Raw genomic sequence first — 15,778 nt, forward strand, 5'->3', positions numbered from 1 at the left:
AAGACAGTATCAGATATCTGTTTTATTTATACCAATTTTCTCACTCATGAATCAGCTCCATACATGTGGATTATTATCTCTTAAAAGTGCTATTCCTAAAAATCACGGACTTGTAAATTAAAGAGTTTTGTATTACTGTTATGATTCATTTAACTCTTATAGACCCACCGAAGACATACACCCAGGATGGAGTCTGCTTGACAGAATCCGGCATGTCTCAGTTACAGAGCCTAACTGTTACAGTACCGAGAAGAAAACGGACGAAACCAAAGCTTAAACTGAAGATTATAAATCAGAACAGTGTGGCTGTGCTTCAGACACCCCCAGATGCCCAGTCAGAACACTCAAGAGATGGGGAGATGGATGACAGTAGAGGTAGCAGTCTACTTTTGGCATGTCTTGTATCTTGGAGTGGTGCAGTACATGTGTGTATTGCAAATAGCCCTGGGAGTTTTTAATATACCGATACTCGTATGTTCTGTACAGAATGCTTTATGGAAATAGTCATGGCTCGTTGCTGTCCATTTCAGGGGTTTTTCTTGCTGTTGTTCTGTTTATAGGTCATCCATCGTATAGGAAGCTTACTTTCTAAGGCTCGCAACAATGGAAATGCACGTTGCCTTTTTTTGCCTAATGCTTGGGTTACCTTTAGGAAATATTGTGCACTCACTGAGCACAAGGGTATTTTGAAGCTCTCAAATTTAGTGCAAATGCTGTTTGAGAGCGGTAACGTTGGCTCAGCAATGTAGTGTCTAGATCACTGTAAAGCTGGTATTTAAAATAAGGGGGAAAGTGGAGTAAAAGCCTATTTGCTAAGGGTATGTCTTTTTTCTGAAATAAATAAGGTGGGCTGACCTGAGAGTCTGAGGAAAAAAAAAAAATTAATTTCATTGTATTTCCATAGATGAAATGATGAAATGAACTTTTTTTTTTTTTTTTGTCTTCATCTCCAAAGTAGAATTGAAGACAGATTTTGAGTTTGGAAGTGAATTCCAAGTGTTGCTCTACTTCAAGTAGATGACACTGTATGTGGAATCCTACCAAAGGATTTCAGGTTCCAGGATAGGGTATCCATGGAGTATGGAGGAAGGGGAAGATTTAACAGTATTTTTGCAGCCTCTAAGGCTGATGAGAAATGGTGGAATCTGGGCTAACAGTTGTCTACCCAAACACGTCCCTGTGTATGGGGATGGCATTTCAGTCAATGGTAGAAGCCCTTGGGAGAGCTCCTTCTACCACAAGTCTAGACATGGAGCAAAGATCCACACATCCCAGGGCCACCAGTAGTTGTCTCATCTGCTTCCCTCACAGCTGAGCAAGCACAGCAGCCTCAGCCAGAGGAGACCGAGGGTGGGAGATGGGAGTAGGAAAAGCACAAAGGAGCAGCCAGACCCAGTCTTCAAATTCCAGCTCTTCAACACTAGGAACTGCAAGCCAGCATAATGCTCCTGTCCTCTTTGCCATGGTCTGGCTGTATCCTGATAAGTGTGTTGGTAGAACAGGTGTTAATTTTTGTCCTGGGAAAGGACTTAAATGGCAGGTGTGAGTGTCATTCCATGAGTCACGCAGATGAGAGGAACAGAGGAACATGGGCACCTCACCTCACCACAATCTAAGGTGCTTTCTGTGTATGCAACATTGCCTCAGTTGTTAATCAGATTAGATATCATTAGAATACGATTATATCATTAGATATCATTAGAAGCTTTTTTTAGATAGAGAGTGTGCTTGAGATAACTGGGTAGTTTAACCATCAGTGCAGTTGCAGTGTTAACTTGTTGATAAAAGTATTGTTCCCATTGTTTGATTAGGACATTCTTACCATCTGCTGTTGACAAGAAGTGGTGGCAGTTTTTTGTTTTTTTGTTTTTTTGTTTTTTTGTTTTGTTTTGGTTTGGTTTTTTTGTTTTTTGTTTTTTATAATAGCTTCCCTTTATTTGTTTATAACCTTGAAAACAGTTAACTAGTTGTTTTTCCTTTCATTTCCGTCGGTATTCACAGGATTTGGTACATTATTCTAACATTACACTGACTCTTAAATGTCATCTCATACTTTCACATAGTTATCAGGTGGGTTATTGAAAGCAAAAAAGCTTTTGATTTTTGTTTGAAGGCATCAAGATAGAGAATTAACCAATTCCTGTGTCGTTCTTTTTCAGTGGCTAATCATCTTTACTTTTACAAATGCGTGACTGTTTTCTATATAACTTCGTCTAAATTTAGTACCTCCTTGTGGGTTTTATAGGTATTCCTTTTCAACTAGATAACAAGATACATAAATATAATAGCAGAGTGTGAAAGGGAGAGCCAAAGCTTCCACAGACTTTAATTTCAGTTCTGATCACCTTTCATTGCCTTTTTAAGAGTTAGAGCACATTCATATGTGTGACGGTAACAGCACAGCATGTACATGGTAGATTGGCTGGATTTCCTGGAAGCTCTACTTGTGCTCTGTAGAGTGGATCAGTGCCGGTTCTCTGAATGTCTGAAATTTTTGTATGAGCATCGGGATGAATAAAGCTGTGCTGCAGCTTTGATTGGAGCAACATACTGTAGTAGTTCCAGAAAAACAGGAATAACTCTTATTTTGACTGTAAAGTTCCAGGTGGAAAAAAGAGGCTGTATCTGAGAAATAGTAGTTTTGTTACCCTCTCATCCATAGACTTTGATCAGGTGCTCCACATTTGAAAGTCTACTTGAAAGTTCAGCTTGCTTTGGGAGCTTCAGCTTTGGTAGTCTTAACGTGGCTCTTCTGCTGCTATTAGTAGAGCTGTGCTTTGTAAGTAAATGGGAAGGACTACTGTGATTTAGCATTTGGCATACTACTTTGTGTAGCAGTTCACATTAGCACTCAAGCCGGCTTCTCTTCTGCCAGAAGTGGACATGTTGCAAAGAGGGCTCACCCACGCTCTAAAGGGGAGGAGAGAATTGGCTGTGGTGCTCTGTAGGGACTGCCTTTGGCAAGCCACCAGCTTTGTTGGTAGAATTCAGAAAAGTCTTCATCAGTGGGAAGGTCTGGTCTGTGACCCAGCCTGTGGAAGGGCATGCGTTGTAGTTCTACCACAGCAGGAAGAGTATGGAAGTCCAGCTCTGTCTGTTATAACAGTATTTGTCTTGCAAATGTATGTGGGTTTAGACCATATAGAATTATATACCTAAATCTAAAGCAGGGAATCAGAATGTCAATATCTTTTCAGGGGCAAGAGTATATTTAACATTTCAAAAGCTTTACAGTAAAATGAAGATGTAAGGTCATTACTGTATTGATATTTTGGGGATATCAGAAACAGAATGAACTCCCTCTTTCTTCAACACCAAAGGCTTTTTAATGCCATCATACTTTACATCTGTTTCTACCCTGCTTTCCCACAGAATATGAACTCTAACTCAAAATTACTGTCTTTACCTTCAAGTCTGTGTAATTCCTTTGGGCTGAATTTTCTATTATATAAGTCAAATTCCTCTTCATAGATAAGTCTGCTTTCGGTCAGTCACATGGCTTCAAGTCAAGAACCCTCTAAACTCAGTCATTAAGCATTACCTTCCAAGTGCAGGCTGCAGTTTTTTCAGTCTGTCTTCTCAATAAAAAAAAAAAACAAAACAAAACAAAACTTAGGAGGACAGTAAACAAAATGAAGTATATCTTTCATGGTAAATTGTATCCATATTCCTTGATGTATGGCTAGAAATTGCTGAGACACTTATCAAATGCGATGGCACAGGCTTCTGAAAGGGGTGCCAAAAATATTTATCAGGTTCGCATATAGTGACTATAGCATTTATTTTCTGGGTTTGTGTAGACATTGTCTTGCAGGGAATGTATGTATATAGTGGGTCTTTGTGTACAGATTAGGTACGTTTCCCCAAAGTGTTTAGGAAATATGAGTATCTATCTATCACTCATTTGAAAAATCTGTCATTCTCAAATCAGTTTTTCAGAAATCAGATGTAGAAATTTTGGAAAAATACCTTTGTTCCTTTTCCAGTTAAAGTTACCATTGCCTGTTTTCTGCAGAAGGTGATCTTATGGACTGTGATGGAAAATCAGATTCCAGCCCAGAACGGGAAGCTGTGGATGATGATACCAAAGTGGCAGAAGGAGCTGATGGAATTAAAAAAAGGAAGCGAAAACCATATAGACCTGGTAGGATACAGTAATTTATGATAGTGGTCCCTTATTTGTTTTAACAATTTTTTTTCTGTATAGCTAAAAAAAATATTAAAAAACAGTATGGAATTCTGAACTATTTTGCTGCTACTTGTTGATTTTAGATTTTTTTTTTCCCTGTTCTGTTTAAAATAATTTTTAGTCCTCTTATCAAAATACATTTCCAAAGGTTGCTGCTTAGCAGTACTCCTGTTCTTAGTATGCTGTCCATTACTGATTAGTAGTTCAAATCTATACCTTGTATTGATTTTTAACTTGATAGGAAAATGTACCGTATTTATATGATGAAGACCAGTTTTTGTGTGTGTGTATGTATGTATATATATCTAGCAATATCTGAACTTCAGAGAACTTTTTGCGGATGCCTTATTTTCTGAAATACTTGAGAGGGGTAATATACTAAATATTTGCAGATGACTTCTGGCAGTGAATTTTAATGAATTCAGTTATTGGATGAATTAATTTATTTTAATTTATTAGTGCAGTTGACTCTTAATTATCTTGACTGTGGATTAACTGTGTGTCCTGGGTGCAGAAACACTTGAGCTGTCTCCAGCCAGAAAAAGCTAGAGGTACCTAAGTGACTCTGTAGGAAGTAGCTCTGATTCATTAGGGCTAAAACTGAGCCCAAGATAAACCTCTTCTGAGACACTGCCTGGCTTCTTGAAGAGGCCCTGTGTCACCTACTGTGCTATGTCTCAGAATCTGCGTTAACGTGTTGGTTTTGTGTTTCATTATGCAGCCTCCCACTGCTGTGGGTAAGTTGATTGTAGTCTCTGCAATCACAAGTACTGTTTTTGCCAGTCACCTTGTTTGTTTAGCCAGTTTTGCCCATCCTGATTGTTCTAATGGGCCATATTCTCTGATTAGGAAGATAGTAGGGGAGGAGAACAGAAGCAGTGAAATGATTGAAGAGGTGAAGGAAAGGAACACAGCAAAGGAAGGACAGGAGGCAGGAGTTACAACATGGTCCAATTTCTCTTGCTTCTCTCTCAGTTACTAAACAGATCTCTACCACCTTTTACCCTCCCCATGTCATTCCCCACACTGCTGAGTAAGAGCCCTGTCTCAGCAGGTCATGCCTGTGTGTATGTTGCCTTCCATCATGGGCCCACCCTGGGGAGACGGTGGTACAAATCCACGTCACTTAACAGAGATTTCTCAACAAGTAACATACCTCAACAAGACATTTATTTCTACGGCTGGGTCCTCAAGAGAAGAGAGTTTTGTTTGCTCTGAGTGGTTTTGGATCATGAGTTGAGCAGCCATCTATTAGTTTTCTGCAGCCAACAATTTCCCTGAAAAATGAAAGAAACCCAAATCTTGTGCATGTACCTACATACACGTGAAATGTAAAAGGTCAGGAGCACTGCAGTCAATCTCTAGGAAAAGATTCTGGAGTTTCCAGCACCATGATGTTGATTAATTATCTTTTTACTTGATGATATGTCCTCTAATACTGTCATCTGGAGAGGTGGGATCTCTAGAGCAATTTGTAGACTTTTTTTTATGGTCCTTTAAGGTTCTTTAATAGGTTTCATTTGGTAGATTTACTCCTAATTCTAACAATTCTTCACCTTACCAGGGGAGGGGAAAACCAACATCTGGAAGTTGCCAGGTTTGGTGATTGGAACTTCTTGTGGATGTTTTACAGTCCTAAAATTCTGATCCTCTCTGATAATTACATATTTACCCACCAAGTAATTAAAATTCAGAATTTTTTTGTCAAACTCTGAATGAAAATTTCTTAAGTTTCTCATATTCATTCTTAGACCTCTGCAGATGCAGTAGTCCCCTTTACCTGCAGAATAATCTTGCCTCTAATTCTTACTATGAAACATATTTTTAAACAGTATACTGGATTTTTGCTTCCTTGTTAGGTATTGGTGGATTTATGGTACGTCAGAGAAGTCGTACGGGACAGGGGAAGACTAAAAGATCTCTCTCCAGGAAAGATTCTTCTGGATCTGTTTCTGAGCAGTTGCCTGTCAGAGATGAAGGTAAGTGCAGAAACTTGTTTTTAAATCTCTGTTCATCCTTAATGCAGTGAAAATAATGCAACTCATCAACATGCAATTCTTTCGAGATATGTGCTACAAAGGAAGAAGTTTTTTGTGTTTGTCCTGATGGCTTTATTAATTCAACTGAAAATACTCATTCTTACATACTTATAATTTCAGCAGAGCCCATTATTTTGCAAAGAAACTGAAACAATGAATTGCAGGCTATTGTGGGAGATGGTGAGGGTTATAAGGACTGCTGTATTGTGTCAGAGCTCTGTTTAGCCTAGCTTTGACCAGTAGAAGACAGAAAAAAAAAAGTGTAAAAAATTAGGTGGGTTTAGAGCAATCCTCTTTCTGATACATCTTCCTCCAGATGTAGTCCTGATCCAGAGGTGTCTTCTGGACCATCAGTTTTAATATTCAACAGTGTTCCATGTTCCACCAATATGTGTGATATTTTTATGGATCTGTTTATGCTCTGGAAAATCCTGTATTAGTGAGTTCAACAATATACTATTGTTGCATGAAGAAATAATTCCTTATTTTAAACTGGATATCTGAAAGTTTCATAAGCCACCCTTGTGTTTTATGTTATGAAAGATGATTTTTAAAAAATCATTCCTTGTTAATTTGTAATACAGAAAGATTTTTTAGATGTCTGTTGTGTTCTCCCATCAGTTGTCTTTTCCAGGGCTGAAGAATCCTACTTTGTTTGGTCTCTCTTCTCATAGCAAAACCATTTTAATGCCTCTGACCATAGAACTCAGTAAATTGGGCACCTAACAACAATTCAGATTTTGTTTATGGGCCTTGTTCTCTTGCTTGTTATGTGTGTTTAGACTAAATTATTTCATCCATCTGGATTTGTTTACACTATCTAATCTAGAAAATACTGAGGTATCATTAAGGTGAGCTGTGGAATATGTTTAGCTCAGAGCCTGCTTCATATAAAGTCAGGAGAAAGATGCAGCTGTTTCTAAAGGTTGCCTGGTATCATCTCCATTAGAAGTCTCTGGCCTTTGATTTCTCCTATTACTCTCTTGTGTCTGTTTAGCTATTGAGTTTTTAGCCTTTTTAGAGCCAGATCGGTCTCTTGCTATATTTGTACAACATGGTAGAGACTGGATCCTTTACTACAGCATCCAGACAGTATTGAGAACTAATAGTTATATACAGTCTTCCCTTGCATTTGTAGAACTACGTTATGAAGCCAACAAATTTTTCTTTCATCAGTGCAGTCCCCTGCTCAGATATAGTGCTTGCTTTCTCTTCAATACTAGTGTTTAGCTATGTTTTCCTGCTTTGTAACTATTATTTCAGCATAGTATGCTACATTGGTTTAGGTAGAACTGAAAACTTTGCTTTAAAGTTTTTAATTTCTATAGGGATCTGCTCCTTTAAGTGAAAAGCAAATTGACTAAAAAGTTAATTCCCCATTCTGGGTAACAATACAATGCATATTGTTAAAAAGCAGTATTGTTAAACAAGTATTTGTCAGTTAAAAGCTTGTGCTTCTTTTTGTCTGCTCACACACAATTGCTTGTTAAGAAAAAAATAACTCAGAAAATCTTTGTATGTTTTAAATCATCGTAGCTTGCTGAGAGTCTGCTTTTCAGCTGCCAATACTCATCAGCCGTACCATGTTTCTTGCTACTTTTGTCATGTTCTACCCTCTTTCTCTGCAAAAGCTCACTTTTAAACAATGCAGAGGTCACAGTGTTGGTGAGCCTCATTCTACTTGCTGTCCTCTGAACATGGTACAAGAGATTACTATAGTACAAAGCATAGATGATTTTATTACCACAATAATACAGTTTCTTAAATAACTTCCCTGGGTCATTAACTTCATGGAGTTAGCTCTGGCAAGACAGAAATAGCAGGACTTAAAAAGTTCTGCTTTTACCTGCCAGTGTTTTACCTGATGTGCTGAAATAAAATACTGAATGATTGATGAGCACTGTTTGCTTTTGCGTTTATTAGAAAAAACAGTGCCACTTTGGAATACAATAGCTCAATAAATGTGTAATTTTTCTTGAAGGGCTTCTTTATAGATTTGTTTTTCTAGCCTGTTCGTTATTTAGATGACAGTCTTTTCTCAGATTTAAAAAAAAAAAAAAAGTTTTCTACTGACAGAGCTCAGATGATCAGGTGACAGTTCACAGCTGGCTAGATAAAAGCCACCTTTAGAATACATCTAGGGCGATACCCAGGTAGGTGGTAAGATACATTGGGTATGCTGCCACTGTAACTTTAGTGCAAGATACCAAGTATTTTATTTATTTGTGCCTGAATGTTACTTTTTAGGTTGGACAGAACAGTTGCCAGACACTCCAGTTGAGGAGTCTACCCCAGCTTCTGAAAGTACTGAGAAAATAAAAAAGCGTTACAGAAAAAAGAAAAATAAACTTGAAGAAACCTTTCCTGCCTACTTGCAGGTAAAGCTATTGGTATACTTCTTGTGTAAATTCATTTAAAAACCTGATCTTTGTGTTAATTCATAGTTGATTTAAACCACTAAATGTTTCTTTCCTGATTCCCAGTTTATCATTCAAATGAAGTGGGGTTTCTGTAAAGAATGCTTGTAAGTTTATACAGAAACACATATATCGTGTTAAATCTCCAGTCCTCTGATGTTATTTCTCAGTGTATAGATTTCTACTTGTTCTGAGAGAGGAGGCAGGAGGGAAAGCCGTTCTTTCTGAACTGGCATGTGATGTTTTCAGCATTCAGTTCTCTAGGATGTGTTAGCCTGATCATGCCATTTCCTCAAGAGATTAATTTTTATTTTCAGAAGATTATAGAACATGATTTGATAGGGGAAACTTGTTTTCCTACAGTTTTGTGGTTTTCTATGCCCTGCATCTCCCTCCCACAATAATCTCTGCTCCTTCCCCCCCAATAATTCTGTGAGGTCCCTAGCAGGTAAGAGGTAGCAGTTGTGGATAATAAGCAGGGTATTAATGGTGATTGAGGAACTTACATACCTTCAACTAGTTTATAAACTGACTGGTTTATAGATGTCTCTCACCAAGAACATTATTTGGTTCACTTTTCTTCCCAGCCACCTTTTTCATGAAAACTTTATTATCTTGCAGGTGTTCACCAAACTTACTGACATAGATTATATTGGGGTTGAAAGCAGAGAATTGACAGACAGGCAGAACAATATCTGTCTAAAAATAATTTGTATTTCATAAGTGAGTTGGAAAGAAAATACTTTAGCAACATTTCATTTGAATTAATAAAATAAAAAATAAAATAAAATTAATAAAATAAAATTTAAAAATGATAAATACTTTCTTCTTACTGCACGTTTTACTCCTGTAAAACATAGAATATTTCTTAGATTCTTCTTTTGCTCATGTTTGAATAACTGATAATGAAAAATCTAGCTTTATTTTTAGCAGCTGTATCCTAAATCAAGATTTTAAAGACTATGTGAAAACAGAAGTTCTTATATAATGAATAAAAGTTTAGTTGAAAATTTGATAGTTTATTGTCAAATTACTGAGTACTCAGGCTTAGGTGAGTGATAGCTGTTACATGTTGAAAGATACTACCATAAGTTAAACATCTTTAGGTGTTTTGCTACTGCAGTTGGATGTTAGGATGATTCTGTGCTGACTGAAATGCAGTGTATGGTTGTTCTAGAATTTGGACCACAGTGCACTTGCATGTTTTTCATAAACTTCTTGTGTGGCCTCGATCATGTTTCCCAGTAGTATTTGCTTTCTTCAGCTGTCCTTTTAGTGCAAGGAGAAATATTTTGAATACTAAAAAACTTAGGATGTATAATAATACTGTATTGGTACACTGTCTGTGCCACATGTACATAAGAAGACTATAGATTTTGTGTATAAATTAAGGTGTGAATTTAATCATGATATATTAATCGTGTAGCTACCTCAGGTAAGTCATATCCACACCTCATAGCCTGGAAGAGATTCTGCCATACTGGAAGGCATATGAGACCAAGACTGTGTTTTTATATTTGTAGAAGTCACTGGCTTTTAATTTTAACTTTGTCGTTTTCCCAACTTTTTCAATATATACAGTGTTCTTCCTACATTGAATCATTTTGTCGTCTCTGCAGGAAGCTTTCTTTGGGAAAGACCTACTAGATACCAGTAGACAAAACAAGATGAGCCTAGATAATTTACCTGAAGAATCACTTCCACTCTCATGTAAAACGAATCCTACCACCAGTTTCCTGGATCCTTCATCTGACCCCCTTCTTAGCTCAACCTCCACTCCAGCTCAGGCAAAACTGGGACTTCAAGGTATACAAAGCTAAAGTTAGTGATAATTCAGTAGTTTGATTTTGTTGTTGCAACTTGGGCTTTTCCGCTTTCTTTTCCACTTTTCTCACAATGTTTATCTGATGTACTTTTCAATATTCTGTGTATTAACCGTCCTTGTGAAGTTAAGTGACATTGCTAATCAGTGGTATTCAGCTTGAGGGCTCCAGCTGTTTCAGAAAGAACAGTGGATGGCAAAACAATTGGGACTTAATGCAAATCTGAAACTCCTTGACTGTAATGTCCATGTCTATAAAATCTGTGAAAATTAATTCTGTGTAAGAATAAGCATACAAATCCATTATAGAAGAAGACAAAAATACTCTAATTAAAAGATATTTTTCGTAGTCTAGTGAAGATTAGTCGGATGAATACCATCCAATTTTTATTTTCTATAATGTTTTAGATTATTTTAGGCTGCAAGTCTTCTCAGAACTTTTGGTTCACCATGTCTTTCTGAACATGAGTGCCCTTTCCAGGTACAGTTTATAGGCCCTGGGCAATCTTTTGCTTTCACTATTGCACAACTTTACTGAAGTTACTGCTGAGAGTTTTGCAAATAGCCATAGGGTTGTAAAGTGCTGCTGATAGCTTCACACAAGCAATTAAAAGTGAAAACCTCACTGACCTCTTCAGATTATTTTTTTCTCTGTGTCTGGTAGTGCATGCTGTTAGCTACAGGTGTCATACCATTCTGTGTTTTTTAAAAACTTACTGTTTCTTGTGTATGTTAGTTACTTTGTGGCTTGTATTTCAGCTTGACCTCAGAAGATTTTCCTTCTAAAAATGTTTACATACATTGATAAAGTTTCCCATGTCCAGAGAGTCATTTGAAGAATGGTAGCTTATTTGTGATTGTTACTTAGAGAAAATCTGCTAAATGAAAAGCAAAACACTACATTATAATTAAACATTGTTATACAGTTGAAATTGTGAATAATAAAGAATGCAAAAGTTAACTTCCCCTGAAGGGGAAACCTCTGCAAATGGAGTGTTTCAAGGTCTGTATTTTACTGGTTCCAACACTACAGGAAGATATGCTCACATAGGCTTTTTTTCACCCCAGCATTCTTTTGAAGCCAGAGGAGTACAGATTCAAAAGTCTTTGCTGGCCTATGCAACTGCAAGATTAAAGTCGCTAATGTTTGATGTATTATGGTAGTATTAAGGCTTTAGAAATTCATGAACTTGATGTTAATTTAATGCTCTACTTTTCCAAAGTTTGAAAGGAATTTTTAAAAAAAGTGTTCTGTATGAATAAGAAAAGTTGTAAAAATTTGACATTTCCTCTTCTTTTTATTCAGAAGAAAAATCATAATAAGGTGGCTATTAATGAATAAATCACTAGCAGTGGTTTTAGTGTATAACCTACTGTCTTTCCCATTTTATGTATGAGAGACTCAAAGGACAGAGTTTTCTGGCCATAGGAATGTTCTCAACAATTGTGTCTCAACTGTTCAGATTTCCAGCCAAAATTGTGTCCAGATGGAGCTGTTTGTTGTAGTTGGAGCACCAGTGGGTGAAGTCATCTGCCAGGATTGATAGGTTCCAGTGCAGTTTTTCTTAACTCTTTCACTGTGACTTTGTGGGAGACAGTTATTTCCACAATAGCATCCGCACATGTGAAAGAGAGATTCATTCTGAGTAGTGGAGACCCTGGTAAATTGGCTAACTGCTGAGCTAGAAAGAGTCACATCTTTTCTCTGACTGCTACTGCAGAGGAGCTGGAGGTGAGAACAGTGTCCCAGAGCACCTGTGATGTTTTGTTGTTTTGATACAGACCTGGCTTTGGAGCAGGAACAACATGAACTGCTTTATTCACTTCACTGGGAGGCTGTAGATCTGTGTTGTTACCAACTGTGTTATTTTCATACAGTGCCATTTCTCAGAAGGATTGCTGACTCCTGTGAGAGTCCTTGCTTAACTGGATAAGTCTTTTCCACAAGGAAAATGTTGTTCTCTTGGAAACTCCACTTGTTTAATCTCAAAATTAAGGTTTAGATACACTTCTTTATCTTCCAAAGAGCTCTCAAGCATCTAAAGAAGTTACCCTGTCTGCTTTGCTTTTCAACATGTGCATAGGACTGCTAGGGAGTTGAACAGTGATGTGTTCAGTGTGCTCATGAACTGAGGGTGCATTTCAGTGACGTGTTCTGTGACTATTTATTCTTAAAGCTTCATTAAGGGTAGCTGAAGCTTTTGCTAGATAAGATTGCAGTAGTGACAGAGATTGGCAGAGCCAGCCAGAAGAGGGTCTGGGGAGTCCTTTGTTTGCTATTAATTTCTAGTAACTGTGACTGAAGTGAGATTTAGTCTCCCAGTCCTGATTTCTATCTGGCAAGGAGGTTGTAGTTTTTATTTTCAGTTACAAGACTTACCTTTCCTATGGTTTTATAACGTGGCACTCTGCACAGTATATTATGCATAGGACCAACCCTTAAAATAATTTCTAAGACAGTGCTAGGGCAGAGTGAGAGGGCTTGCTCACTACAACACAAAGTATCAGATCTCCAGTGTCTCCCTGGCTGTTCGTGGATGAAGTTGAAGGTGGTAATTGGGATGTTGCATCCTGGGTCATTTGAGGACTCTTCACGTGTCACTTGGGTTTCTTGATCTGGGTGTCTTTGAGGAAAGAGAGGCCACTTGATGAGCTGTGGTCTGTGAAGGCTCTGGCAGTATGATCTTTAGTTTGAAATAGCTTAAATTAAGTATATTTTTTCTAGAGATGTGGAAAAAGTCATCTGTTCAAGCAGGGTCTCCAGAGAACGCTAAAGAAATTCTTCCTAGACAAAAGGAGAGGAGTTGTCTGAGTCTCTGTGCAACTGATTTAAATGCTGCTGGGACATTTTATAACTAGATATCTTATTGCATGATTAAACATCTTAGGGTGGCTGCAGCCTTGAGAGAGGTGTTTTTATTCTTTTAGAACTTCATAAATAAATAAAAGTAAATGCATTGGAGGAATCACGATCACAAGATAGCAGTAGAACTGTGCTTTCTTAAAGATTCAGCATTACGAGCAAATTATTTTCCTTTTTGCTTTGTCTTAGTTTTCATCTCCTTTCTGAAAGAGTCAAATTAATGTGCAGTATTGAGCTATTTGTTTGGCAGCAGATGTCAACCAGCTATTGATTCTGATCTGAAGCAGCTGACTAAAGTGATTCAGTTGTTTCCAAGATAATATTTAGCACACACAGAATTAAAATGGGGAAAAAATAGAAGAAAAATGTAAAAATATGCTTTAGATTAGATGTCTTATATAAGACTTACAGATCATAGAGTCTAGCCCTCTGCTATCACCAATGCTCAGCCTTTTTATAAACTTAACAAGCTCCATTTTGGAAGCAGGTAGTTTTTTTCCAAACTATTAATCTCATTGGAAGGCCATTACAGAATCTGATTGCCTTAATAGTTAGGAGCCCTCTAATTTGAAGCCTGAATTTATTCATGGCCAGTTTGTAGCTGCGGGTGGTAAACTCTTCAGTTACATCTTTCCAGCTGAGCTCTTTCTAGCTACTTATTCAATATGTTTGTATTCAAATTAGAAGTTGAATTTTTAGGGACTGTTCCCAAGCACATTACTAAGGGCTGTGGAGAAAAACACCATAACATAAAATACAACAGAAGAATTAAAGGCTGCTAATACACTCTTGGTGCTTCCTTCATAAGGGCTTTTTTTTCTCTGATACTTACCAGCCTTCCAGTAGGAATTGAGAAAAGTTAAAGAAATGCTGAAGTTGATCCTTTGCCTACCAGCCAGCCAAAATCATTAACATCACCTTGTGGTGCCTGGTGTTAGTTACTTGCATAATTAGACCAAATTGCCAGAAGGAAAACAAGTATCTAAAAAAAAAAAAAAAAAAACCAACAAACTCAAAAGCAAAAAATGAAACAAAACAAAACACCCCACCAAAACCCCAGCAACAAGGTTCTGTTTAAAACCTTACATTTCATAGTACTTTTTATCAGATTATCCTGATTTTGGCTGGGTTTTTTCCTTTGGATTCAGTATGGGGCTTGGTATGAGAAGAATGTTAATAATACACTGATATTTTTAGTTGTTGCAAAGAAATCAAGGACTTTTCAACTTCCCTTGTCCTACTAGTGCGCAGGTGCACAAGAAGCTGGGAGGGAGCAGAGCCAGAGCACCAGACCCAAATTGGCCAACGGACTATTCCATATCATACAACGTCATGCTCGGTATATAGATTGGCTGGGAAGCTCACTCTTTCTCTTGTGGGATTGCGGTTTCGGGATTTTCTCTTCTCTAGGATTGCCGGCCAGGAATGGGAACACAAAATAAACTATACCCACAAAACTGATTTGGTTTTGAGGCACTTCTTAATGCTCCTCATCCCAGTAGGAGCTGTATTCTTTATGTACGTGTAAATTAACTGGTCAGCACTGGCACATTGATCCACGTAGTTGAGCGGCAAATAAAAAATGTGATTTAATTAGGGTGGTATCATCTTGTCTGCGTTAGGATAAAAATAAAGAATAAAAATAGTAAAGTGAAGAAAAAATAATTTTCATTTTGACCTTCAGTAATTGTAGAAGGGAAAAGGGCTATCTCTGAAAAACAGCTGAAGGAACTTCTAATTCATTGTAAAATCTAGCATCTTGGAAAGTAGCCTCATGATAAAAGTAAATCCTTGGCACCAGGCCTCTGAATTAAGCTAGAAATATTTTCCTGGGGCAATTGGGTTGTAACAGTAGGAAATACACCCATATATGTTCGAAATCTGTTTGTTCTTTGACTTTCTGGTCCCTCTTCAACCTGCACATATTTGTTTTCCACATAGTACATTTTATTATTTGTGTTAATCCTTTTCCTCTGTTTAATTATATGCATATTTACCATCTCATCATGTTTCATTGGTCTGGCAATGATTGCTTGTATATTTATGATAGTCTGCAGTTTTTCTGAAAAGTATTTTCCTCAACTTTTGAAAATTGTTTGACAAATAAATAAATGTTTCACATCTGTAATAGTCCTAAAAGACTAGTTAATAAGGCCAGTATGGGCTGTTTGGAGTAGTTTCTCTCTAAAGAATTTAATGTCAAGATGATAATCATATCCAGAATTAATTATTTAATATTAAATAATTTATTGCTAGGACCAGGTCAATTTTTCCTAGTTGACAAACAAATGTGACATTTCTACCTCTGGCTGTTCTCACTTCTTAGGATTTCTTTTGATCCTAAAAATAACATCTCCAATTTCCATTTACTTACTACTCTTTCTTATTCTTACATTTTACTTCCCTGTCAGGGCATAGTAACTGGTTGCTCTGTAGTCACAGACAGAT

The 15,778-nt window shown here is 37.2% G+C and overlaps 1 protein-coding gene across 15 annotated transcripts in view; it reads left to right on the top strand.

Moving 5' to 3' along the window:
* KMT2C (lysine methyltransferase 2C) overlaps positions 1–15,778 on the top strand; it is a 201,933-nt gene that overhangs the window by 143,619 nt on the left and 42,536 nt on the right. For 14 of the 15 annotated variants that reach the window (XM_033009705.2, XM_033009708.2, XM_033009703.2 and 11 more), the window contains 5 exons: positions 163–375; positions 4,016–4,144; positions 6,049–6,168; positions 8,476–8,606; positions 10,265–10,451. In XM_033009705.2, the coding sequence (XP_032865596.2) occupies positions 163–375; positions 4,016–4,144; positions 6,049–6,168; positions 8,476–8,606; positions 10,265–10,451 (780 nt within the window). The remainder of the gene's footprint in view (positions 1–162; positions 376–4,015; positions 4,145–6,048; positions 6,169–8,475; positions 8,607–10,264; positions 10,452–15,778) is intronic. The other variant, XM_033009701.2, reaches the window with a different exon arrangement.

This window comes from Tyto alba, unplaced genomic scaffold, assembly GCF_018691265.1.
Source record: "Tyto alba isolate M040663 unplaced genomic scaffold, T.alba_DEE_v4.0 Super-Scaffold_38, whole genome shotgun sequence".
NCBI lineage: Eukaryota > Metazoa > Chordata > Aves > Strigiformes > Tytonidae > Tyto > Tyto alba.